At 47.9% G+C, this 26765-nt stretch overlaps 1 protein-coding gene across 8 annotated transcripts in view; it reads right to left on the minus strand.

Annotated features, from left to right (window-relative positions):
* The window catches only part of GREB1L (GREB1 like retinoic acid receptor coactivator), a 492334-nt gene that overhangs the window by 235924 nt on the left and 229645 nt on the right, over nucleotides 1-26765 (minus strand). For 5 of the 8 annotated variants that reach the window (XM_085605790.1, XM_085605791.1, XM_085605793.1 and 2 more), the window contains exons 3-4: nucleotides 8184-8343; nucleotides 6030-6254 (exon numbers count right to left, since the gene is read on the minus strand). In XM_085605790.1, the coding sequence (XP_085461916.1) occupies nucleotides 6030-6254; nucleotides 8184-8340 (382 nt within the window). In that variant the 5' untranslated portion in view covers nucleotides 8341-8343. The remainder of the gene's footprint in view (nucleotides 1-6029; nucleotides 6255-8183; nucleotides 8344-26765) is intronic. The other 3 variants (XM_085605794.1, XM_085605797.1, XM_085605796.1) reach the window with 1 other exon arrangement.

The following is a 26765-nucleotide window of genomic DNA, read 5'->3' on the forward strand; positions in this document are numbered from 1 at the left end:
GCATACTAGATGGAGAGAAAAAACTAGGAGGGGGAGGTACAGAGGTGAGAAAGTGTGAGGCATAGGGCAAAACCTATCTATGGTCACCCTTGCATGCAAGATCAATGCTTAACCAGGTCCCCATTGCACTAGGGCTGCACTACCAAACTGGCTCCCACATTATGCTCCAGTGTGACCAAGAGCTGGTACCATCAAGGAATAGATGCAGAGCTCCAGATGAGGCCTCAGGAACTGCACAAAACACTCCTAAGGATTTCTCCGCAAACCACAGAATACCTCTGAAGAGACCTGCAGAACTGGATACCAGACTCTACAAGCAACTTTTTAACTGACCAGAATGCACCAGGTGACGCGGCCAGAGCTATGCACAATACAGCAGAAGTAGCTGCCAAAACGCTGCACAAACTAAGGAAAGTAAATCCGCCAGTCCTAGTTCGATATCTGGTGGTTTTATTATCTCTCTTGCACACCAAGAAACCCACCACCACACACTAGAGATTGTCACCAGAGATAGATAGCATGATAAATCACAATGGAAGATGCTCCATAAGTGGAAGGGAATCGTGTTGGAATGTCAGCGGCAAAAAATTGGGGAAAGGTAAGAGAAGGAAGTCCAGGGACCAGAGCAAGGATGTCCGCAGGCAGGGAGGCGGTAAACATCACAGGCCAATAGCAGTTAAGAGATGGCACAAGTCTCAGGCAAGGGTATGAATAAGCTAGGAGATGACAGGGCAGGCTGGGCAGGAGAACCAGCTGAAATCTCATGGCAGCATGGGACCGGACAATGCCCTACTATCCCCCCCCCACACACACACACAGAAAGCAGGCCTACCCCCTTGCCCCCCCAAAAAAAGAGCAGAGCAGCTGTCCACTGCGGATAGGTTGGCCAGCGAGAGTAACTAGGATCTAGCACAACAAGGCCTGTTGGCTATGCAGTTCACACCACCATGCCTTAAAGCGCAGATGGCAAAAACCACACAGAAGCCAGAAGCACCATAACTAGGCCCGTGGAGAGTAGGAGCTGTAACACTACAACCCTCAGAATAGCGGACCATGGCAGAAGGAGGAGGCTGTATCAAGGGAGCTCAGGAAATAGTCCTGTGACTGCACAAGATATGACAAGGTGGCAGCCAGGAGAATAAACGCCACGACAAAGGCGCAACTAGAGCTAAAGCCTCAAAGTGACCATTTGAGCAAGGTAGTTCACATACAAAGACCAAGGGAGCAAACGTGGTTATGAACTGCAAGTGTCAGAGTGGAGATCAAGTTCCACCTTTTTGAATCATGGAGTCAAACCAGGTATATTAAAAATCTATTCTTATGATCAATCTTTCTCCTTGCAACTTTGTTAAAGCACTTCTGGCCAGGGTCCGCTCCTCCGCTAAGGTGGAAAAGGGTCGCCCCACTGCCATTCAGCACTGCAAAAAAAGGAAAAATAAAATGATAACGCACTGTTATTATCATTTTAGTTTTCTGTGCTGAGGCAGATTTGTGGGGCTGGGCATCGCAGGGGGGAGGTGGGGTGGGCACCCTCCTAAGTGCGCATGAATGTTTGGCCGGCCGTCTAGGGCCACCCAAACAGTCAAGCAGACTTTGCATGTTCTCCACGCCAGGGTGGAAAACATACCCAGGCACCCATTCCCCATATGAGCGCCGAACCACAGCGCTCAGACTAATCACAACGCTACATTGCAGCGTCGTGATTGCCGCAGAGGAGCCGAAGTGCTTCCTGTTCGAACAGAAGCCAGGAAGAAGGCGGAGAGGACAGAAGAGAGGCAGAGGCCAGCAGGTAAGGGATTCCCCCCCACCTGCTCCACCACTACTACTGCAGCTGCCATAAGGCACAACTCTTTGCATGTGATAAGTCTACTATTCCCATAGATCATTGCTGCACCCCAGCCCCTCATTTCTTTCAAAAGCATAGTGGGACAACTGACCCACTTATGTGGTCCATTCCACTTGCAAAACAGAGTCAATTCACGCAATGGCTCCCTTTCTTTCACTCTCAACCGTAAAAACATAAAATCTGGCAAAAAGAGACCTATGAGACTTGAGGATGTGGCCGTTTCTTGCGTTTGCCAGTCCAGCTGCCTCTCTTAAAGGCCCATCACTGTGCGGCTGGATTACAGCCGGGAAGGCGGAGAGCAGGTCCTTCAAGCCAGTCATAACATGATGGCCCAGCCAAGAGAATAATTCATCAGTGCACAGGCTCAGCCCTGACATGAGGAAATAAAAAGTGAGGACAGTTAGCAGTTGGAACGCTGTTTACGTTGGGTTGGCAGACTGACCTGCTCAGACTGTTCCCGGCCCTTCCTTTGTTTTTGTGTGACTAGATCAAACAAATCATATCACACCTACTCCATCCCTCTGAAGAGCAATGCAAATAGCAGAAAGGGGCTCAGAAGGGGCAGCCATTTTGAATTCCAATAAATACTTAACACAGTTTCACTGAGATGTAACTAGCACAGCATGGCAGACCTTGCCTTAAATTTCTTCTAATTTCAGAGATCATTATCTCGTGTAGAATCCTAAATTTGCATTCTCAATTTAGCAATTTTTTATTTTTCATACGATCCATTGTAAACTGATGAGGCCCAAAATAAATTTCGAGTCTGGGGTCGGCTGTAAGACCTGAAGCTAAAGCGTTAGGCAGGGAACAATATACATTCTTCTCCAATAAATGCAACCAACCACAGGATGCAACAGAGCCGCAACAGTACACAAAACACTCAACTGCTGCGTAAATTACCACGAGTGATCAAGTACATAGCCAGTCACCCCAATGAAACTGTGTTAATTAGATTATTATTAAAAAAAATTAAGTTAGGTTAAAGTGCTGTCCAAATGGTCGCTATACGACCCTGAAGACGACTTGGGAGCAACATTAAAAACAAATGGTGACATGAAACGGATACTACATGTGGGAAGCAACTTCCAAGCACAGGTGAAGAGGCAAAACAGTCAATCATTTTGAAAATGCATTTGAAAAACACAAGGTATGCCTGATTAGAAGGGCAAATGTAACCAGTTAGCCTCATGTTTATATTTATTATTATTTTTATTCTTAATTTCATTGCAATTTGTATCACGGTTTAAACTGTGTAAAAATGTACCCAAAAAAAAGCAAAAGATTCTAAGCCCATTTAACTCTTCCATAGACAGACCGGAAGTAGCTTAAAGTTTTGTGTACCCTTCAAGTCTGATTCAAGTATGCTTCACAGATGTCAGACAGAGCAATCCAGGAATATTTTTAGAGCACAATTCGTCCCCCCAGGGCACGGATAATCACAGTTACCCACTGTAAGAAATGGTGGGCTCTGGTTGGCAGTGGTTTGCCCACTGTCCAAGCAGGGGCACTTACTCTAGTCAGGGTAAGTTACACACCCTCAGAATATCCCACGTTCACCCCCATGGCTGCCTAGCAGGAGCAGGCAGGCTTATCTTCGAAGCAATGTGTAAAGTATTTAGATAAAACACACACACACACACACACACACACACACACACACACACACACACACACACATAAAACATCACAAACGTACTCCACACCAGTTTAGAAAAATAGCCAATATTTATCGGAGTAAAACAAGACCAAATCGACAAAAAAATCAACATACACAAAGCAAGATAAGATTTCTCAAAGATTAAATGTAGATATAGTGCTCAGAAACCCAATAGCTCCAACTAGGGTTAAACAACGTGCTTGACGAAGTCAAATCGAACAGTTCGGTGCCGATCGCGATGGAGCGCAGATCGGCTACGGGGTCACACGGACCCCAGTTACAGTACCTTGAAAAACGATGAGAAACAGACATTGCATAGCACATGGGAGGTGAGGCGTCACTGAAGCCAGCGTGGCATCGGTTCCTTACTGCTACAGGGGATGGGAGGTGCCGGTTCCTTACTGCCAGGCAGGGGAGGTGATGCGTTGGATCCTTACTACTGCAGGGGAGGTGAAGCAGCGTTGGTGGTGAGGCGTCAGTTCTTTATGATGGTGCAGGGGTCGATGAAGCTCCAAAAGGTAAAGCTGCAAGGCGCCAACTTTGCGGTGTCGATGTCGCATCACAAGGCCACAGGTGCTGCCGCAGAGTCAGGTGTCATGGACATCTGTGACACGGCACCTGGGACTCACTCTGTGGTGGGACTTCGGGGGCGCTGCAGCGGCCTTGGCCTGCACTGCAAGTCATGATTGTTGTACTCAGCAGGGACCACGGCTCCGATGCAGGCAACGGTGCTGTGCCGAAGAATGGTGCCAGAACAAAGTCACACTCGAAGTCGATGTACCAGTTTCTTCTTGAACACAGCAAACAAATTCCCAAGGCCAAGGAACTGGATTTGGCACCACTTGACAAGTTGGGACTCCCAGCAGAGGAGTCCAGGTGCTGCTGGTGAAGTGAAGTCTTTGATGGCCCTGAGACTTCTAACAGAAGGCAAGCTCAACTCAAGCGCTTGGAGAACCTTGGATAGCAGGATATACAAAGTAAAGACTAGTCCTTTCACTACCAGGACAGATGCACCAGCAGTGGCAGCACGGCAAAGCAAACAAAAAAGTGGCTGTCTCTCCTTGCAGCAATCAGCTCCTTTTCCTAGCAGTATGTCCTCAACCCAGAAGTGTTAGGAGTATATGGTGTCATAGGTCTAGAACTTGTATCCATTTCAGCCTTTTAAGTAGGGATGCTTCAAAGGCAAGTCACTGTAGTGCACAAGACCTTGCCTTTCCCTGTCCTGGCTCCTGACACACTCCAGGGAGTGGAGACTTCTTTGTGTGAGGACAGGTACAGCCATATTCAGATGTCGGTGTCAACTCTTTCCACCACTCTTGTTTAGAAATACCAATCAGCCTGGTGATGGGCCGTCAGAATATGCAGAGCACAGCCCAGCTCCCTTTATGACTGTCTAGAGTGAATGCACATACAGCCCATCTGTCATCAAGACCCAGACGTGTATTCAGAGACAGGGAGAGGCACAGAATGGTTAAAGTAAAGAAAATGCCAACTTTATAAAAGTGGCATTTTCTAACCTGCAATTTAAAAACCAATTTCACCAAAATATGCATTTTTAAATTGGGGGTCCAGAGACACCAAATTCCAATTTTCCATCAGCTCCCAATTGGCAGATACATGTATAAGATGTTATAAGGCAGCTCCAGTACTAAGCTGTGGGAGAGATAGGCCTTGCTGTAGTGAAAAACGAAATTGGCAGTATTTCACTACCAAGACATGTAAAACACAACAGCACATGTCCTATCTTTTAAATAAACTGCATCCTACCTATGGGGTACCTTTGTGCCAACTTTAGGGGTGCCTTACATGTAGTAAAAGGGAAGGTTTAGGCCTATTAAGTGGGTGCACTTGCCAGGTCGAAATGGCGGTTTAAAACTGCACACAGACACTAGAATGGCAGGCCTGAGACATGTTTGCAGGGCTACTCGTGTGGGTGGTACAATCAGTGCTGAAGGCCCACTAGCAGCATTTGGATTACAGACCCTGGGCACACACAGTGCACTGTACTAAGGACTTACTAGTAAATCAAATATGCTAATCATGGAAAAACCAAATATACTATGTTTTAGGGAGAGAGCATCTGCACTTTAGCACTGATTAGCAGTGGTAAAGTGCCCAGAGTCCTAAAACCAACAAAAAGGAGGTCAGACAAAAAGGAGGAGGAAGGCAAAAGGTTTGGGGATAACCCTAAAAAAAAGGGCCAGGTCCAACACACACGGTAACCAAACTAATTTTTTGGACCTGGGTAAAAGGTGAGGGGATCTGTCTGGAATCAACAGGTAACCACAGGATGTGGTCAGGCATAGATCTATGAAGAGGATGCATTGGCAAAATAAGTGTCCTTCACCCGGTGCCGGGTAATCAAATCGCATGCAGGACAACACCATTCAAGACTAAAGCAATAAAGGCTCTGTGGGAAAACATGAAAATTCAGAGACAACCCTTCAGACACTGCATACTGGGTTAGGATTCCAAAGGGACTGTAACTATACCAAGCAACGCATAGTGGAGAGTAACACAAACCGTCTGTCGTGCATGCGCCTTCTGGGGCTGGTTTCTGGGCATACGGGAGAGGTGGGCTATTGGTATCAGACAGGTCTTCCTCTTCCTCCTCTTCTTCCATTTCAGAGACCGTCTGGCCGGTGGTAAGATCGAAACTGCCGTTCTGCGTGCATCGGTGGCCGAGTTCCTTATCCAAGTCCTCCACTCTGGGCTTCACGTCTGAGCCAAAAGCAGATACACAGTTACCTTTATTTTGAACAACAAAAAAGTCCTGGTTAACACTCTGGAATTCTAAAGTAAGCAATGCAGGTCCTAAACACGCTAAACGTCTACACATGTAAAAATATAATACATTAAAACAGCATTAAAAGATGCAAAGGTCAAAGAACATTAACACCTAGGAGCCTCAAGACTTTAGTGTCTGCGTAAATTAACTTCATGCTCAGTTATTGTGGTATGTTAAGGAATCCTAATAAAGAGCAGGTACACCAAAGGTTTCCTGGTGCTGAACAGATGTAGCTGAGCGAGTGGTACAAGGAGGAATATAGTCCTGCCTTCAGGCATAAATGAACTAGGAATAGTAACTGGCATGAGAAGATCAGAGAATATGTGAAAGAACATACTGATTATTCTTCTCGGCCACAAATCAAGGAGCCATACAGTGTAATGCCTTAGATATTAGGCTGCAAGTTTTAAATTGGAGTCTTTGTTGCACAGGTGTCCAAAGGAACGGTATTAACAGTGAGGTCACAGGAGATCTCCTTCGGAGTTTAACTCTGCGGCCTCTTTTTGCACCTCTTGCAATCTATTTATGCGTTGTTAGGAAGCCCCAGATACATGATGTGTACATAGCCTAACCGTGAAACGATAGAAGCCGTGGTTATCATTTTTAGTGCAACCAAGGATAAGAAGGGGGTTTGCTTTCTGATCCTTTTCAGATGACATGTACATTTAGATACACCTGCATCAATCTGGGGTTTAATTACCCAGATGCTTTTTGAACTGGGTGTGGGTGAAGAACCATTTCCAATTAACCGTGTAGGGGGTTCCAAAGGGCCAGTCTATTATTCAAAGTTTTCTCAGTTGTATCTGCATTTAATTTCAAATGGTTGTTACCCATTCACACCCAGGTGAAGTGATTTGTATTTTAAATCTTTCGCTGTGTAGAGGTTGTGCCGTCACGGCAGAGAAATAATTGTAAGTCATTCGCATACCTGTACAGTCTGCAACCTCGCGTGGCCAGCTCCTTTATTAGTGGTCTAGCATATACGTTGAATACAATCTGTAATTGGTTAAAGGTGGCTTCCATATTCAACAAAAAACTCCATGACCTTGGCTCTAGTTATTAGCAGAATAGGCTGCAAGTTCAAGAGCAATAGAAACTAGACCTATGGAGTTGCCAACTTGAAGAAAACAGCCAGGAGTTGTCCACCTGATCAATGACCAGGATAACTGTAGATTTAGTGAGAAGTAGCACCATGTGTAGCGCTGGTGTCGAAGGGGCCTGTACTTTTAATGTGAAGGACCCAGGATCTCAAACTTACATCCACTTGATGGCCAAATCACCATATGTAATAAATACCATTTGCATTGTATTCTAATTGAATATTGATTTTGAAATCCAGGGAAATGTGAATAATGCATGTGGAGAACAGATGTCATACTTAATACTTGAATAAATAATCTGAACAGATAAACAGTTACAGGGCATGCTTAAATGCACCTAGGAATAATCATGAGATAGGAGAATAGCAAAAATAAATAGCACAGCAGCATCACCCTAATGTTTCAGCATCTTATGACCAAGGCACTACAGTGGGACTGTTTTCATTACGAAAATTACCATAGAATGGGTTACAAATGCATCATCACCCAGTGTGTCATCTGCAGGCATGTCCACCAATATAAATTAAATATTTATACAGTACTACTTGGTATATTATATTAAACTGCTTTGTAATGTAACGTATGTCAAACTACTCTCCTCAAGGAGTGCTGAAAGCCCTTTAAACGGCGCACTATGATCACAAATTAATTTCTTTTGCCAATTCGGCAGCAGCCATAAGGTTCACATACTGAAAAAACTCAAGCAACCCGCAGAGCCATGGTTAGCCACAGTGTGCATCTGCCCTGCCCCCTCAGTCAACCTTTAAGCAGAAAGCATGGCCACTTTACCTTCTGGGGCGAGAATGGGATGTTCGGGGTCCAAGTAGAGCTGAGAGAAAACCGGCCTTGGCACAACACTGCTGCACCGGAGAGACGCCTCGATGGAATTGTGAAGCGCTTCCTCAAAGCGGGCAGACTTAAGTTGCCCAGCATATGAATTCCCCATGATCTAAAATAAAATGGGAAGAATGACCTTTACCAAAAATTCTTAAATCTATAAAAGCAGATGCAATTTGGCAACAGTGGCATTACAAAGTTTGTGAGAGAAAGACTGTGTAAGAGAATTTAAATACACACACACACACACATTATATATATATATATATATATACATATATACGCTCATATACCACTTTCCTGTGACGCACTGTTTCTTGGTAAACTACAGGCAGGGCCACTGGAAGTATGTGTCAGGGAATGACCAAATTATGCGGTACAGGTGATTAAATCATGCAGCAAGAAAAGGCAAATAATGTGGTGTAATGCGGTACATAATTTGGTAGTACTGCTTTATTGTTTTGTAATTTTTACACTTGCTGACACAGCCTGGGTAAAGGTTTCACCTCATTAGTACCAATATAACACCCAAATACAGCAAAAAGCAACATAAAGGTGACTAGTCAACCTTTGTAAAGATTCTTCCACTTCAGGGCAACTTTGAGTAGCCGCGTTTCAGTAACTTTTGATCCGTTTGAGCTAGAAGAACAAGTTACTTACCTTCGGTAACGATGTATCTGTAAGAAACATTAGTTAGATTCCTCACCTTAGAATATCCCCAGGCGTCAGACTGGATCCGGAAGATTTTTCGTCAGCAATACCCCTTGCGCGTCGCTAGGCGTCGTCTGCGGCTCCGCGTCCGTCGTCGGCGTCGTGCGCCGGAATGACGTCGGAGTACTTAGACTCCGCCCTCGCGCGCTGACGTCAGTTCTTGTACATAGCTTTCCGCGCCAGGAACGCAGAGCCATGCAAAGACCGACACTGGTGCCAAAAATAAAATCTAGGGGCCTGAAAAGGATAACCTTAACCCTAGATGTCAGTTCGCAGAACGGGGAGGATGGGTGGGTCGGTGAGGAATCTAACTAACTAATGTTTCTTACAGATACATCGTTACCGAAGGTAAGTAACTTGTTCATCTGAAAGAAACACGTTAGTTAGATTCCTCACCTTAGAATAGATACCCAAGCAATACCATCCCCGGTGGTGGGTCTGCGAACCAAGATCACACCAGAAAGTCCTGGAGGACAGAACGGCCAAAGAAGCCATCCCTCCGGACTTGGCTGTCAAGGCAATAATGCCTGGCAAATGTGTGTAGCGAAGCCCACGTTGCCGCCTGACAGATGTCCTGCAAAGGGGCACCCCGTCCCAAAGCAGTGGTAGCCGCCGTGGCCCGAGTAGAATGGGCGCACAGCCCAACAGGAGGGTCCTTTGTTGCCAAGGAGTAACAGATTTTGATGCACAAAACGACCCACCAAGAGATGGTCAGTTTGTGCACAGCTTTCCCCTTCTTAGCACCCACGTATCCAACGAAAAGTTGGTCGTCCACCCGGAACTGCTTTGTGCGGTCCAGATAAAAGGAGAGCGCACGTTTTGGGTCCAGACGGTGGAGCCTCTCTTCCTCCTTGGAAGGATGCGGAAAGAAGGTGGGCAAGGTGACAGACTGCCCAAGATGAAATGGAGTCACCACTTTCGGAAGAAAGGAGGGACGAGGCCGAAGGACAACCTTGTCCGGATGAACAGAGAGAAAAGGAGGCTTTGAAGATAAAGCCTGGAGCTCACTCACCCGTCTAGCCGAGGTGATGGCTACCAGAAAAGCAGTCTTAAGCGTCAGCAGACGAAGAGGACAATTATGAAGAGGCTCAAAGGGAGCGCACATTAGAAATGTGAGAACAAGATTCAAGTCCCACTGAGGCATTACAAAAGGGACAGGAGGGAACGTGTGAGTAATGCCCTTTAGAAAGCGTGTAACTACAGGGGACTTGAAAAGAGAAGGCTGATCAGGAAGCCGCAAGAAGGCAGAGATGGCAGCAAGACAACCTTTCAGGGTGCCCAGGGCAGAGCCCTGCCGGGGCCAAAGAAAGAAGAAACAGTAGAACCTCAGAAAGAGGGGCGGAAAGGGGATCCACAGCCTTTGCTGTGCACCATGCCACAAATTTGTTCCACCGGCAAGCGTATACCGTCTTTGTGGAGGGACGCCTGGCTGCCAGAATGATATCACAGACTTCAGGAGGCAAGTCAAATGGCATCAACTGCCGCCGCTCAATCTCCACGCATGGAGGTGGAGGCTGGACAGGTTCGGGTGGAGGACCGTCCCCTGCTGCTGCGACAGAAGATCCTTCCGAAGGGGCAGACGTATCGGAGGATCGGTCAACATACTGAGTAGCTCGGGGTACCAGTACCTTCGTGCCCAATCCGGAGCCACCAAGATGACTTGGGCCCGGTCGTGCCTGATCTTCTTCAGCACTCTGGGCAGAAGTGGTATAGGCGGAAAGGCGTACAACAGAACGCAACTCCACTCGTGACGAAAAGCGTCGCCGAGCAAGTGCCGCCTTGGAAATTCCAACGCGCAGAACTGCTGACATTGCGCGTTCTCTTCGGTGGCGAATAGATCTAACCAAGGCTCTCCCCACTGCTGAAAGAGACCTTGCGCCACTTCGGAGTTCAGACGCCATTCGTGATCCATCATGCACCGGCGGCTGAGTTCGTCTGCTCTGGCGTTCAGAGATCCCGCCAGATGTTGAACCACTAGGGTAACGCCCTGGTGTTCCAGCCACGTCCAGAGGCGCAGAGCCTCCTGACAAAGGGTCCACGACCCCACCCCGCCCTGTTTGTTGCAATACCACATGGCGGTAGTGTTATCCGTGAACACCTGCACGACACTTCCCCTGACAGAGGGAAGGAAGGCTTTCAGTGCAAGTCGGATCGCTCTCAACTCCAACAGGTTGATGTGGAAACGAGACTCCGCCGGAGACCAGAGGCCTCTGATCTCCGCCTCTCCCATATGGCCACCCCATCCCAGGAGGGACGCATCCGTCACTACGACATGCTCCGGTTGGGGAAGGGAGAGGCTCTTGCCCTTGACCCAATCGCGGTCCGTGAGCCACGACTGCAACTGCTGTGCAGTGCCCTCCGAGATCAAGACATGGTCGGACAGGTTGCCGTGATGCTGGGCCCACTGAAACTTCAGGTCCCACTGCAGAGCCCACATGCGCCGCCTGGCGTGATGCACTAGTAGGATGCAGGAGGCCATCAGCCCCAGAAGCCGCAACACTAGCCTGACCGAAACCCAGGATAGAGGCCGAAAGATGGGAATCAGGGCCTGAATATCCCGGACCCGCTGTTCCGGCGGATAGACACGGAACTGCGCCGAATCGAGAACCGCTCCGATGAAGAGGAGCTTCTGAGAGGGACTCAGGTGTGACTTCGGCACGTTGATGGAAAATCCCAGCAAATGCAGGAGATCCGCCGTAGTCTGGAGGTGGGAGACGACTGTCTGGGGCGAGCCCGCCTTCAACAACCAGTCGTCGAGATAGGGGAAGACTGGAACCCCTGATCTGCGCAGATGAGCTGCGACCACCACCATCACTTTCGTGAACACCCGAGGGGCACTGGTGAGGCCGAAGGGGAGCACGGTAAACTGAAAGTGCTCTTGGCCCACCGTGAACCGCAGGTAACGCCGGTGGGCCGGCAGGACGGGGATGTGGAAATATGCGTCCTGCAAGTCCAACGCTACCATCCAGTCTCCAGGGTCTAGGGCAGCTAGAACCTGAGCCAAAGTTAACATCTTGAACCTTTCCTTCCGGAGGAAGGCATTGACGTTCCGGAGGTCCAAGATAGGGCGTAGGCCCCCTTTGCCCTTCTTGGGAACCAGAAAGTAGTGGGAATAACAACCACGACCTACTTCTGGGCTCGGAACGCGCTCGACGGCCCCCTTAGCCAAGAGGGCCGAAACTTCCTCGTGGAGAAGATTCAAATGATCCCCCGAGATACGGTGGTGCTGCGGTGGCATGGCTGGAGGGGACGTCTCGAAGGGGAGGGAGTAGCCCCTTCGGACGATTTGCAGCACCCACCTGTCCGATGTGATGGACCGCCAGTGGAGCAGGTGATGGCAAACTCTGCCGCCCACTGGCGTGGAATGGGCCTGAAAGCTCAGACTAGGAAGGCTTTGAGGCGGATGCTGCGGGGGTGGATGTGGGCTGACCGTGTCGTCCTCCAGAACCGCCTCGGCGGAAACCACGTCCGCGACCGCGCGCAGGTTGGTTCTGCGGCTGGTGGCTAGGCGTACGTGAGGAGGCACCCCTTCCTTGGCCACGAAAGGGGCGAAAGGCGGAAGTTTGCGACCGCGGGGCCGAGAGGCCCAAGGACTTGGCCGTAGGCCGGGAGTCCTTAAAGCGATTCAGCGCACTGTCTGCTTTCTCGCCGAAAAGGCGAGTGCCATCAAAGGTCATGTCCATGAGGGTGCTCTGGACATCGCCCGAAAAGGATGTGGACCGCAGCCAGGCGTGACGTCTAAGCGCCACTGAGGTAGAAATCGCCCTACCCAGCGAGTCCGTAGTGTCAAGCCCACATCGGATAGCATGTCGCGCTGCATCCCTCCCATCGGCCAGAGCCTGGGTAAGTCGTGTCTGGACCTCCTCCGGACACAGGGGCAGCACGTCCTCCACCGTATCCCACAGAGAGTGGGAATAACGGTCCAAGAGACAGGCGGTGTTCAAAGACCGCAGGCCCAAACTAAGGGAGGAGAACAGCTTTTTGCCGAACTGTTCCAGTCTCTTGGAATCCCGGTCCAGCGGAGCGGTCGGGAAGGAGGATTGGGAGGTAGAGGCCTGGATAACCAGGCTCTCGGGGGTAGGGTGCCGGGCCCGGAGCGGGGCTGAACTGGGGCTCGACGCCGAGCAGAGCCGGCGTCGGAGGTGGTACCGGTGTCGACGCCGGCGTGACGAGGTCGACCGGCGTCGGCGGGGACTCGGGAACGGGTCCCTCGGGCACTTGCGGCGTAGAGGCCGGAGCCGTCGACGGCGCCGGGGCCGGAGCCGCCGGCAGGCAAGGTTGCCCAGTTGGGTCTGCGGGGCCCGAAGGCGCGCCAGCGGGCGTCGACGGCAGAGCCAGGTTCCTCATGGCCGAGAGGAAGGCACTGACTTCCGCCGGCGTCGCGTCAGTCCCAGGGACCGGCGGGTATGGGGACTTGCGCGGCGCCTGCGCCTCCGCTGGAGCCGCGGGGGTGGAACCACCCTGACCCTCGGCCGAGTCGCGCGACCGGCGAGGGGAGTCCGAAGAGCGGTGTCGCCTCTTGGACTTCTTGGAGTGCTTCGACTTACCCGAAGACTTGGAGCCAGACGATCGATGATGACGTTGGCTGCGGCTCCGCGACCGATCCTTGGCCCTCCTCCTGGACCGGGATCGAGAGGGGCGCGGAGCCGAGTGGCAAAGCTCGAGAAGCTTACGGGACCGCTCCCGTCTAGCCTTCGAGGTCAGGGCCTTGCAGTCTGAACACGACTCCGCTTCGTGGTCGAGGCCCAAGCAGTAAAGGCACCGGCCGTGATGGTCCGTAACCGACATCAAGCGGTTGCAGTCAGCACAGGCTTTAAAACCAGGCATGCTACCGGCACCGGAGTCGAGACAAGATCAAAAAGGATCGAAAAAAGTTAGTCAAAAAGTGACTAAAGGGGTAGCTCTCCCGGATCTGCGCTTACTGGCGCGGAAAAAAGAAGAACTGACATCAGCGCGCAAGGACGGCGTCTAAGTACTCCGACGACGTCATTCCAGCGCACGACGCCGACGACGGACGCGGAGCCGCAGACGACGCCTAGCGACGCGCAAGGGGTATTGCTGACGAAAAATCTTCCGGATCCAGTCTGACGCCTGGGGATATTCTAAGGTGAGGAATCTAACTAACGTGTTTCTTTCAGATACATTTCTTTGTTAAAATCTACAGATTATGCAGCAGATGATGGTCTATGTGGCAAATGGGAAACGACATAATTATACAGAAAACACCACAGCCGCATACTCGCATAATTTCAGTGGAGCTCACTTCAGGTGACTTTGCATACGGTTATTATCATGTAGTTACAGTGTGCACTTTTAATATTATCCATTGTAAAAAGTAACAAGCATTGGCAACAAGCTTCTGAGTTGAGCAAACATTTGCTATACCTGCATACAGAAAGCTAATGTTAAGTAATAAGTTGCAAACACAAGTCTTAAAGGGAGTGTACCTGTAAAACAGATGGTCTAACAGGATCGCAGGTGTTTACTAGTTTTGGGGACAAATTGGAAAATCTTAATCTGGCCAATGGTTTTCTAAGACTATCACAGCATTTATAGTGTAAGAGTGGCAAAGACTAGGTCTAGTCTTCGCATCGTCGTCAAGGATATGAACAGCCTAACAAAGCCTGCAATGCAATGCAATGCAACACAATGGGAAAACTAGATACATATGGGGCTTTGTGCACAATGCCAAGACCATGGTGTGTCTATGGCTTCTTGCCCACTTGGGCGCCTAAGAACCACAGTACTTTGCGGGGTCCTGTGGTTCCTGGGGCTCAGAAAACACCGTCTAAAGCCTGTAGCGGCGGCCTGGGTGAGTTTCTCACCTGAGCCTGTTTCATCTCGTGCTCCTGGCTGCCGCTCCCTTCAACTTCAAAATAGCCATCACCAGCCCGAGGGTTTGCTGCTGCCTTTTAAGGAGACTCCGCAGCTAGTCCACTTCAAGTTTTCGTTCTTTTTTCAATCATGGCCGTTCCTTCCTCGATTTCTTCCTGACTTTCCCAATCCATCATGTGGTGTTTGCTGCCATTCCTTTTTAGGTCTCGCTAGAGCCAACGCATTTGCTGGTCTGGTGAGACATTTAGTAAGCGGGTTTTTAAAGTGCTGCCAAAGGCAGCCACCAGCTTGCTGTTACGCGCACAAGCGCACGCGCCTCGCTCCGCCTCTCCAATGTTCTGTTGCTTGTTTAACTTGCAGCGCGAGGCGAGCGCGCTTGTCTTTTCTTGTTTTTTTTTTAACTTGGAACACGGCCTTGTTACATCTTGTGATGTTGCTTGAACAGGCTCCTTTGCCTGGGCACTTCACTGCTGGCTGTGTTTTTCTGCCACCCACACAAATTCAGTTTCCTCTCACGCATGTTAGGACTGGAGTAAATTAACTCAGAAAAGTGGGGTCTGAGAATATCCGATGATTTACATCACGTTGTGGGAACAATGGGATGTTTTTCTAATATCCTGTGTTATACTTAGGCAGACAAGTAGGCAAAATCACTTTGCTTTGTTTCACGTATTTAATTTTCAGGTTTCTTTCCAAGAGTTCAGCATATTCTTTAGTGCCGCCACTTGGCTCCATCTCCTTTATCCCCAACTGCTGTGATACCTCTGTTTAGCTTTTCCTGAACCCATTCGTCTCTTCGTCTCCTTTTCCTAAGGAAACACCGCACATGCTTTATCCACCCTACATAACCTTCTTCGTCCCTGATACCCGAACACTAACGAGACAGGAGCGCCCTCAAGTGCCTTACCCGAGCGCATCACTTTTATCTCGATCAATTATTTTTGGCATTCAAACAAATGTACGACACCAGATGTATCATGTCTTAGGACGCCCCCATTTCCCCCTTCTCTATTTCCACCTTCCTCCACCTACTCATTATCTCTAGTGTCTCTCTTAGTCTCCCTCCCAACTAAATATTTCACCTAGTTTCCTCCTACACCACTCTCTCCCGTCGTTCCACTCCCCTCAATCAAGTACCTTTCCCCACCTTTCTTATTTTTTTACCCTTTCTCCACTCTCCTATTGTTCCCTTCCCGTTTCTCATTTTACAATTAGCGAGTCAACTAGTTTGAGCATTAGGGAGTCAAATTTGTGCAACGTTTATTAATCACACGGAAAGCAATGGTATTGCTATATCTCGCCATAAGGTTATATCTCATGACACTATCAGATGCATTATTCCCAGTCCCCATCAAATCAGACTTAGCGACAGATCACATCGTAAAGTGTCATTAAAAATATGTCGCGTTCTTGCCTGGAAACGGCTCAAACCAAATATATCCATTCCTGAAACCTGTCTCTTCTGAGCTTTCCAAAACAGGTGGAGGGAAAGGAAACGCATTTCACAAGTATACCATCATTTTCTTGCATAGGTGGCCAATTTCGAATTTTTGGACAAATTTCAAGCAAATAGTTATGTGGAAAGCTGTTAGCCTAAACATTTCTGGAGCTTTACAAATGAGACTCCCCAACAACCCCTCTACCCCCCAAAAAAATAAATATATAATGTGAGTATTTTGCTCACCAGGCCTCTCTAATCCTTACTTTAAAACTATAGCATTCTGAGCAATGAGTGTAGTGAGTGCAGTAACTAGTTAAGTGAACTATGTACATAACAAATGGCATAAAGGGACTTGCAGAGTTATAAAAATTGGCAGTTTATAAAGAGTGCACATCTTTCTTCACATTTCTTCATTCATCACGCTGCTAGGCACTGCATCCCATTTTCACGATAACCGCACCTCGGTGGTTATCATGCACCGCGTGGAAACACTTCCCACATAGGTTCAAAACAAACAGAACTTTCTTCCAACCACACACCCTGCACAGTGTAGAGTACTATCCATGTAGGCAGGCGCTTCAGCTCCCCACATACGGAAAGCAAGCGCTATATAAATATTACAATACAATATTTTGCTACCTTGCCCACTAGCCCCTCCCGGTCTAAAACACATTTATTTGTAAACAGCAATTTCTACACCAAGATACCTGCATTTTACCACCATCTTCACTATTTAACAGAATGTTGAGATCCAAAGCAAATCAAGAGTTCTCTATGTTCCAAAAATTGGAGTGCATGCAAACCTGGAAAAGGGAGTACTCCGGAATTACGGAGTGCTCCATCTTTAAAAAAAACAAGCTCCTGCATTGGATAAAAGGCACCAGATGTTTACATAGAGGTAGGTCGAGAAAACTGGTAACATATTATATTATTATTGGATTTAAATAGCAAAAGGCTTTGAAGCACTGTAGAGCAAATTGATGGCAACTTGGGCGACTTTCCATACCACTCAACACCACTTCACTTTACTCAGCTCCACTCCACTCAACACCACTTAACTCAGCTCCACTACACAACACTCCACTCCACTCCACTCAACACCACTCCACAACCGTCATCGACTGGGGAGAAGTTAACCAAGCATTGGCATAGCCAATAGGTTTCGCCTTTGGGACCTTATAAGTGTTTAGCCATGCAACACTTTATGTTATTGCACCAAGGATATTGTGCTGGATGACTAAACACTTATAAGGTCCCAAAGGCGAGACCTATTGGCTATGCCAATGCTTGTTTACTATTCAATGGCCTCAGTCTGGTTGGAGGAAGCATTGCAACAAAGTTGTGTTTCTTTCCTTGTTTTCTCAATCCCTTTGTTTGCTGATGCGGACTCTTAACTCCTGGGAAATTCCTCGCCTGCATTCCCGACTCCTGGTTTTCTCCAACGCTCTGATGACTGCATCAGCAACAACCTTGGCGTTTTATTCCTGAGGAGGTGGCAGCTTGTCAAGGGCACTTACTACCATATATTCCAGTGTGTGGTGGCATTGTGCTTTCTGAAAACAGTCGCCCTTACCTCGCACAGTCACTCTATATTGCAGGGAAGCACTGAGCTGTTCACAGTTAATTTAGCTATGTATCACAATACACACAAGTTCTTTCTACAAACTTACCAGCAATAATGTGCTGCTGGTAACCATTTCACAAGCTAGGAGCAACATTTTATAGAGATTTGCCACACTGAAGTGGTACCCTTCTGTAGGAGTGCGTGCTATGTTACTTTTTCCAAAGTGAAATTTCTGCATTTAATAAGTTTCTCAGTGAGTTTTCGCCCTTGCAAAGCTTTTCTGTGGTTTAAGGCATCATTTTCGCTCTCCACCATGCTGTTAAAGGTCTGGAGGATTTCTCCTTACTGCAATCAAGCTGAAACCCAATGATATAGTGCAGCTGCAGTAGGTGGTGCACATGAGCAACCCAAGATGATGGTACTTAATGGGGTTTCTTGTTCTATATAGGCTCTCTCTTATTCAGTCTCTTTCTTTCCTACGTTCGACACCCTGCAATTTACCAATTCATTATTTTATTTTCATGACTAAATACATAAGAATGTCCTTCTTGTACAGATGCTGACCCATATATAAACACAGTTGGTGCACTCAGCAAGCACTGCCTACTGTCATCTGGATCTGCCCCATTTGGACAACGGGACCTGCTCAGGCCACCGCCTGCATTGGAAGGGTGCGAGCAGGCTCCACACAATCCGTGCACCTTAATGCAGGGAGCCCGCCAGCCTGCCCACGCCTTCCCTGCGAGCCTGTCAATTAGGCGAACCAAGGAGCTCGTCGTTGCCTGCCATCCTAGTCACCTATGTGACAGTCTTCCTCTACCCACCTTAGTTAAAACCGGCAGCTTTGCATTTCGCACGGCAGACTACTCATGAGTCGTTAGACTACTCAGGGGCCGGCAGCTGGGACGTTCAACGTTGCTTAGCATGCCCTTAGAGCACCACCAGCCGCTATCTTCTACGCCCACCTGGGACACACTAAGGAGCAACATCTCCTTCAATACAAAGAGAGTAAGTTGATGGTATTTGTTGTCTTGTTACTGAAAATGCATTTAAATGTAAAATGAAAAGTAATTCCAGGATTAAATCCAACTGAAAAAGTGGTTGCTAGTGTCACTGTTTCACTCAGTTCACTTTTTGAAGTATAGGTGAGTTATATGCAGCATTGGCTTTTGTTTTTGTTCATTAATTATAATTGGTTTGGCCTTGCTGCCATTCGAGCCAGAACCCTATATTGGTTTTCTAGATCTTCTACGTTCAGCAACCAGGCCGGGTGTACTCCACTTCCTGCATCTTGTCAGGCTACAGAGAGTATTCCCTCAATGCACCATCCTTGATTGCCCGGTTGGAGTAAGTTCAAAGTGAGGCACTTAAACTGCACAAGCTCTGGGTAAGGGGTTGTTCTTCTTTCTAAGCTCTGCTATCAGTGAGCAAGGGTAAGTAAGCATTCGAAGTAATGCGATTGGGAAATCGTTTAATCCCTGGCCTTTCACTGAAGGTTGCTCTCTGTTTTTTAATCACCTCTGAGTGCGGATTTATCAGTCGTTACTGAAATCACATGGAAGATGGGGACCTTTGCATACGCTTTGCAAGGTACCAATGAGCACATTAAATAGATTGTCCAGCAATTTGATAAGTGTGCTTTCGTTGCAGGTCTCCTTCCCGCTGTTCCCTTCCCTCAGTTGATCACCTCAAACTTCTGTGCTATTATAGCATCCAGAATTGAGGCTGTTGAGAGGTAGATCAAACTGAGCAACGAACCAACCCCGAGGGATCAGATCGCGATATCGCTGCCAATTCTAAAACTGAGAAATAAATGGGTACCAGCGCTGCATAGCTGATTGGAGTATACCTGGGGTGCTAAATTTGATGTACTTATGCCTTCAGTCCGGTTTTAAATCCCGAATAGGCCTAAAATGCTTTTCAGCAACAAAAAGGTGTGACTTCGTTTCTAAAACATAAACAAACAAAAAAAGGAGTGTTGAGACACAGGCCCAGCCAATGTGAAAATATGTCAACATTATTAGTATAAGTCACTACCAACTGGTGGAGAGTTGGCGTACCGAGCCAGAGGTGGATGTATGCGACTCATCTGCAGGTCTCATGCTTGGCACCCTTATCTCCTAGCTCAGAGAACTAAAGCATTGTGCTGCTTAATGTGGTGTGCACCCGTTACACGCTTTTCTTTCATGCGAGTGCTGCGTGAGAGGAATGTGTGTGCACTCCACCTTCACACTCCGAGTGAGAGATGTGCCTGTATGAGTGCAGAGAGAGGAATGCGCCTGTGCGACGGAGGGGGTGCGCCTGTGAGTGCAGGTTGAACAGGTGACCCTGTGAGTGCAGGGTGCAGCACATTAAAGCCAGATCTGCTAGCATTGCCAATGCTTGTTGTGCCTTGCCGTTTGCTTTGGTGGAGGCAGCGACAGCATACCAAGGACGAAGACATCCGAAAGGCAGAACGCGTTTTATTTCCATGTTTACAAATATCCAACAGCTGGTGCCTTCATTAATTATACACGCAGCCGTCAGATCAAAGCCCTTCAGACTTCGCGCGCGCTGGCCAGGGCACACCACTGCATTTATGAGCTGCGACCACCACACTGACGCGGGAGGAGGGGCGGCCGGGTGTGCCCACCCCCAGAGAGATCACTGCGGCAACTGGCAAACCTGGCAGCAACAAGCTCAAAGGGGATCAGAGGGAGGTGCCAACCGTGGGAGGGGGGTGGCCAGAGGGCAGTCCGTGCAAGATTATGGTGAAGGTTAGCATCCAGCTGGGTTGGCTCAGAGACACATGGCTGAGGACAAAAAAAGGGTCTGAGCTACAGATACAGGGATGGTTCGTGTGCCTCAGGGAGGAGAAAGTTACAAACTTGGAAATTATCAATATATTCTGTATGTTTTTGCACCTCCCTGCTCGTCGCATCCCAAGAGACCGGAGAATATCACACTGGAACAGTGGAATGGTCCTTGAGAGCCATGAAAAAGTCCAAAAGCAAGGGCTGGGGAAGGGCGGTGGTAGAGCAGAGGTCTTCAAACTTTTCTGCTCTGAGCAAAATGTTTTGAAGTTGTGCCCCCCGCCAAAATAATATGGCAAGGATTTGGGGAGGGGTGATCACAGGGGATGGGGATCATAAGATCATTTCAGGGGTACTTTTCTGTAGCTCGTAATCCACACTAGATGGGGGTCTTATAAAAAAAAAAAAAAAAAGCAACCGCATCAAACAAGAACAGAATTGACTAAAAACACTACTGCCCATATTTGGGGTGCTGTGGGCCCCAATGAACTCCACTAATCGTGTGTGTAACCCTGAGAAGATGGCTCTCTCCTCTTCTTTCACTCCTTCCCCACCATGTCTGACCATCAATTCAATCCCAAAGCAAGTCCAGTCTCTTTCTGAATGAAACTGAGCTACTGCATGCTGCACCCCACTTTTATGCACCTAGGGCGCCATCTGCCCTAATGCTAGCCAGGAAATGAGCCCCATGCCAATTTTTTATTGTAAATCATTCATAATTGTGATGCAGAGGGCCCCTGGTCAAAAGTGTCACTGCACCCGTTTCACAAATGATAGGTACTGCCTTGTTGTTGTTTCCGACATTTGCTAACGACGCGGACTCCCATCTCACACCATACTTCTCCCTCCCATCTCTCAGCGTCCCTCTCATCTCGGTGTCTTCAAGGTGTCTCCTCTGCTTCATTTGTCCTCTTCCTTGGGCCATTGCTCCAATGCTCAGAGAAATAATGGTGCAGCAAGTACACCCTGGGACTCTAATGCACCAGCAGCACCAATGACACCTACAGCTCTGCGAAGCAGGCGGTCTTCTCTGCCCACTCCACAGGGCCATTACTTCTAAGCCAGATGCGCAAAGCAGGCTTTCTGACGCTTAGTGTAAAAAAACAACAAACAAAAGCACGTTTTGTACGAAGCGACTGAATTAGGGCCAGTGTAGCTTTTAACTAATGGACTTAGATTCATGGTAACAAATATTTATTCTTTTTGAGAGGTAATAGATGTATGCGTTAAAAGGAGTGCACCCTTTTAATGGACACAAAAATATTTACACTATCGTATGAATACTTATCACTCAAATGTATATATTTAAAGCACTTGCTTTATATTAAACAGTAATATGCAGCAGCCTGTTTTATACAGTGCAATACAATTTAAAAAATAATGGCATTCACAGTGCTTTCAGTCACAGATTGACAGTTAAGGACCCCGTAGCCCTGTAAACAAGTGCAAAGAGCAAAGTTTGAAGATCTCTAGGGGATAAATAGATTTACAAGACTACTGACCTGAAGATGCAAACTACTAACCCATCTCTCACACACTTTTACTCTTTCGCTTTTGCTCCTCGTGCAATATTGCATTGCGACATGGTTACCTCAACAAAGCCGGAGCACATTTCCAAACCTCATTCATGACACCAGAGCACGACATCTATAGACAACCACTCCTTCAAACATTTATACAAACAGAGTAGATAATTACTAGTCTAGCTCAAACGCGCTATGGGCTTGATGAGGGGTAGGAAAGCACTATATACATGCCAATCTATACACTGAGAGCCTAGATGGGGGGAGCTTTAGCACTAGAGCTCAATGGGACAAATGGGATAATATTTGAAACGGACAACACTAAGTGGGAAAAATGCACATTTTTGAACTATTGATTTTTAGATCACATAACTATTAAATATGTTTGCACTTTTTATAGGCACGGGGCACATCAAGCGGTTTGCCCAGAATCACATTATTTCTTATCATGTACAGAAGACAGAGTCTAAACCCAGAGAACTCGGGAGTCCAGAGTCCCGAAAAAAAACATCTCTCTGCGTACACAGTGAGACTGCAAGGAAGTTTGCAGTTTCACTAAACAAAATATGTAAAAAACACTCAAATGAAATTATAAAAGGGGACTACAGAAAAATAATTCCCGCCTACCCATAGAAGTATTATCAGGCAAAAAGGGATTAACAAAATTGTTGGTAACTTTTTCAGAAATACCATGGCTGACTGGGTTTACACGGCTCAAACTGTGACAATCTGGGCCTTTTACCACTGATGTCCTCGTGTTTAACCTTACTATTGAGCCCAAAACTGTGTATCATGTACATCTCTTCAACAGCCGACCGAGGGTACCAAGGCTGTTAGAGCAAATTTAGGCTATATCATTTAGCTACCTTTTAACATGTGGGAGGTAATGCCTCCCATCGAACATTAGCGCAAGAAAGGCATGGGAAACTCGATAGACCTCAAAGGGGCCCACGTATTCTTTCCTCGTAATACCACAAGCCTTGCATAATAGCCAATAGGTCTTGTTTTTGGGACCCTAGAAGTATTTAGTTATGCAGCACAATATCGTTAGTGCAACATCAACTGTTGCATGGCTAAACACTTATAAGGTCCCAAAGGCGACACCTATTGGCTATGCCAATGCTTGCTTTATAGGTTGCAGTGTTATGGATGAGATGACGTGTGAAAAGCAGTGTTCTACATCTGGGTGTCCAGCAAAGATTGCACCAAGTGATTTAGCAGTTTGTACTCAATAAGCGAGAGTGGGGGACAAATGGCACCCAAAAAGCGGGAGGGTTGTGAACAGACAGGCACTTGATGCTGGTTACAGTCAAGAAGTTCCACACAACATACATCTTAAAACAGTGCTACAGGAAGCGATGGTGTTTTCAGCTAATATTTATCCAGTGGCATAACACAAAATGATGGAGTCTCCCTGCAAAATTTAATGAGGGGTCCCTCAGACTCCCATATCTGACAGATATTAATTGGCCTTGGACTGAATGAGAACCGTCCTGAAGAATTGGACCCCCCTGAAGCGTTGGTGGCTCCCATGCACAGCAGCTGCAGCAGAAACCAGGCACCACACACCATATAACAACAACAAAAATACCAATAGCCATACATTAAACACCTGTCAAATGGCTTCAATTGGAACCTGCCATGTAGAGGAAGAGGTAAAGCACTAATGTTTGAGATGCAGACGTTTTGTTGGGGGATATTCTAACGGTAGGGACATATAAACATTCTACATTTTATTTGTACATGTCTATTTACATTGTGCTGGTAGGATGAGGCAACCCTATGCTTTACCAACATTAGATAAGGACAGCGGGCTGGGACTATTTTATATTCATTAAGAGTAGGAATGTTGACGTAAATATGCCTGCCTTGCTGAGTGGGCGCTGGTGAGCCTTAACGCGATGCATACCCCTTGCCACACTAGGTGTGCCAGTTCTGACCAAGTATGGCCTTGCTCTACGGTGCCAGACTAATACAGCTCATCGCAGATGGCACCAGAGGGTCTTGAAAAATAGAGAGAGTGCAAGGGCACTTAGTTATAATCCTTTAATTTTACGATACTACAGACCCAGAAATGCCAGAGCATGCCACTGTAAGTTTTGAGTCAATCATTACAAATCTGACTGACAGCAGCAGCTCAGGGACTGTTGGCATGTGCTGGCTCAGCGAGACCTAAAAATCTGACCCACCACATAGGATCCCAGGAATGTCCTGTAGGAGCCTACAGTTCACATCTGCTGACATGAACTCTCTCAGCACTCAACGGTAGGTGCCACTGCCATGCATGGAAAAAAAGTATTCTAGTCTGGCCATCACTACATCACAGATTCTCCACACACATCCTGCAAACAAAGATGGTATAAAAACACAGCTTCGATGTCCACATACTTTTTCCAAGCCACTGCAAAGCCCCCAGAGTCCAAATCAATGCACACTGCACCACACAGTAAATGAAATTGTACTCATGATTCGTTCTGAACTAAAATGAGAATACACCTACGTTAGAAACACAAGTTTCTTCAGAAAAGGACAGCAAACCCCAAGGGATCGCCAGCTGTGCTTAGGCAGTCCAACTTTTCACTCACAAATGAGATATTGCTTCCTCTTGCGTCATAAAATGGCCCACACAGTGTGCAATCGCTGTGCACCTTAGCCACGAATCAAATCCTAATGCTTGCATAATATGATCTAGGAAATTTTACTTCCATAAATCAGAAATCTTGATCCCAGTGAGCCATGGCATTCGAAATAAGTCCCATGTAAGGCACACATTCTTTGTCTGACACAAACCATGAAAATGTTGTCAAATGACCTACAAGGGTTATAAAACTAATTTGCAAAGAACTGGGAAGCATATTGTTTGCGGCAAACACCTTTTTTGAAGCTGTATTTGGTTCTCTTCAAAAGACTAAATTGAAGCTGGATAAGGCAGATGCATGTCTCATTATGACATGGACGTTTGACTGCCACTGGCATGTATTGCAGTGCTTTTAGTAATCCGTCAATTTTAAAACCTGGTTCCATGTCTTCCATTATAGTAGACCAGAGCCCGATTCAGCTACTAACGTGTTACAGGTATTGTCTTTCTGCTTATATGCTGTTAGGTGGATTTATTATATTAATTGAGCGTAGGGTTATCGTTTTGGTGTTTAAGAGTTAAGTTAGTACTGATGTACCCATTCTACTGTAACTTTTTGTGGTGTGATGATTTCTCTTCGTGCCCCTACTGCCTTCTCAAGAACCTGTTGATTTTTGTTGTGTGGTTGTTTTATGTTGCACAGTGGTCTGAGACCCTCAGGTCATGTACGTGCTCTATAAAACTCTCATAAAAACAATTCTCAGGGGCGTGGCTAGCGGCTCACGGGAATGGTCGCTCTCTAAGGCGGCTCCGCAGCCCTCGCCGATCTATCCGAACATTTCTCTGTTTCTTGACCGGGAGACTTCCCAATTACACCGGGAAACTTTCCCGACCCAATCCAGCACGGCGGCGCTGCTCAGAAAGGTGCTTCACCTGCTTTTTGAGCCGGCAATAGCGACCGACTTGAAACGCCCCGAGTGAGCCAAAATGGCGGCCGAAGAATAGTAGGAGGAGCAGCCCCAACCGGGACCTGCTTGCCAAGACCGCACTGGCCTTGGCTGTGAAATTGACATCACCTGGGGCTCCAGTACCCCCCCCCCCCCGCCGGGGGTCATCAAGGAGCGGCGAGGGTGACACAGCAACCAGACGCCGCTGTGGAACATAGCAGAATGGAAACGCATCGGCACACTGCGGGGGACTAAACTTGAATGGGAAGACCAGCCAAATCGAGGTCACCGGCTTTGCGGCCTACCTGTGAAGCCGCCAAGAAGTACCATAGCCTGCTGCATCTCCCGGGAGCCATCGAGCGACTGAGGTGAGAGGGTGCTGACTGGGGGCTGCAGGGGGAGAAGCTGCGATCGAGATACCCACGCCATCCATGGGTGCTGGGAACCTGGCGGCTGACACCAAACCGAGGCCCCGGATGTGCGGCCTACCTCCGAAGGCACTGAAAAACGACCACTCCTTCCGGCGCTGTACCTCAAGACAGCCCAGCGGGGACACCTATTCACTCCAAAATACTGCTAACACCGGCCCCACATTCACCTCATGAGCCCCCTACACACAACGTGCACTACAAGTGGAGCTGGGTGCAAACTGTGCGGCCCCAGACACTCGAGGCCAAGACTGAGAGGCCTGTTCATCACACAACAAACTTGAACCAAACGTAGGGGTCCCTAATCCACATCAACGACTGCACAGGATATTGGGTCCCAGACCTCCGCTCACAGACGCAACGGTGGATATCGCTGAATGAACCGGCCCCCGCCATCCTTTCGCCTCCTCTGGACCCCTCTATAGACTACCGCTGAAGCAACAACACTAATTCGGAGCTCAGTTGGCTCCTTGGGGGTCCAAGTGGTGCTGGAGAAAGGGTTCCCACATTATAGACATTGGCCCCATAACGGACCAAACTCTATTGCGGGCTAGGGACGCCCCAATTTACCTTACCTAGCAGAACCACCTGGAACACCGACAGGCCGGCGGAGGGCAGTCCTGTCATCCGTGCAGGCGGCGGCAATTACAGGTGTGTTTCTCCAAACAGCAGCACCTCTCCGTCTCCTATACACTAATCATGACCAACAACAAAG

The sequence above is a fragment of the Triturus cristatus genome, chromosome 5_1 (assembly GCF_964204655.1).
Source record: "Triturus cristatus chromosome 5_1, aTriCri1.1, whole genome shotgun sequence".
Taxonomy (NCBI): domain Eukaryota; kingdom Metazoa; phylum Chordata; class Amphibia; order Caudata; family Salamandridae; genus Triturus; species Triturus cristatus.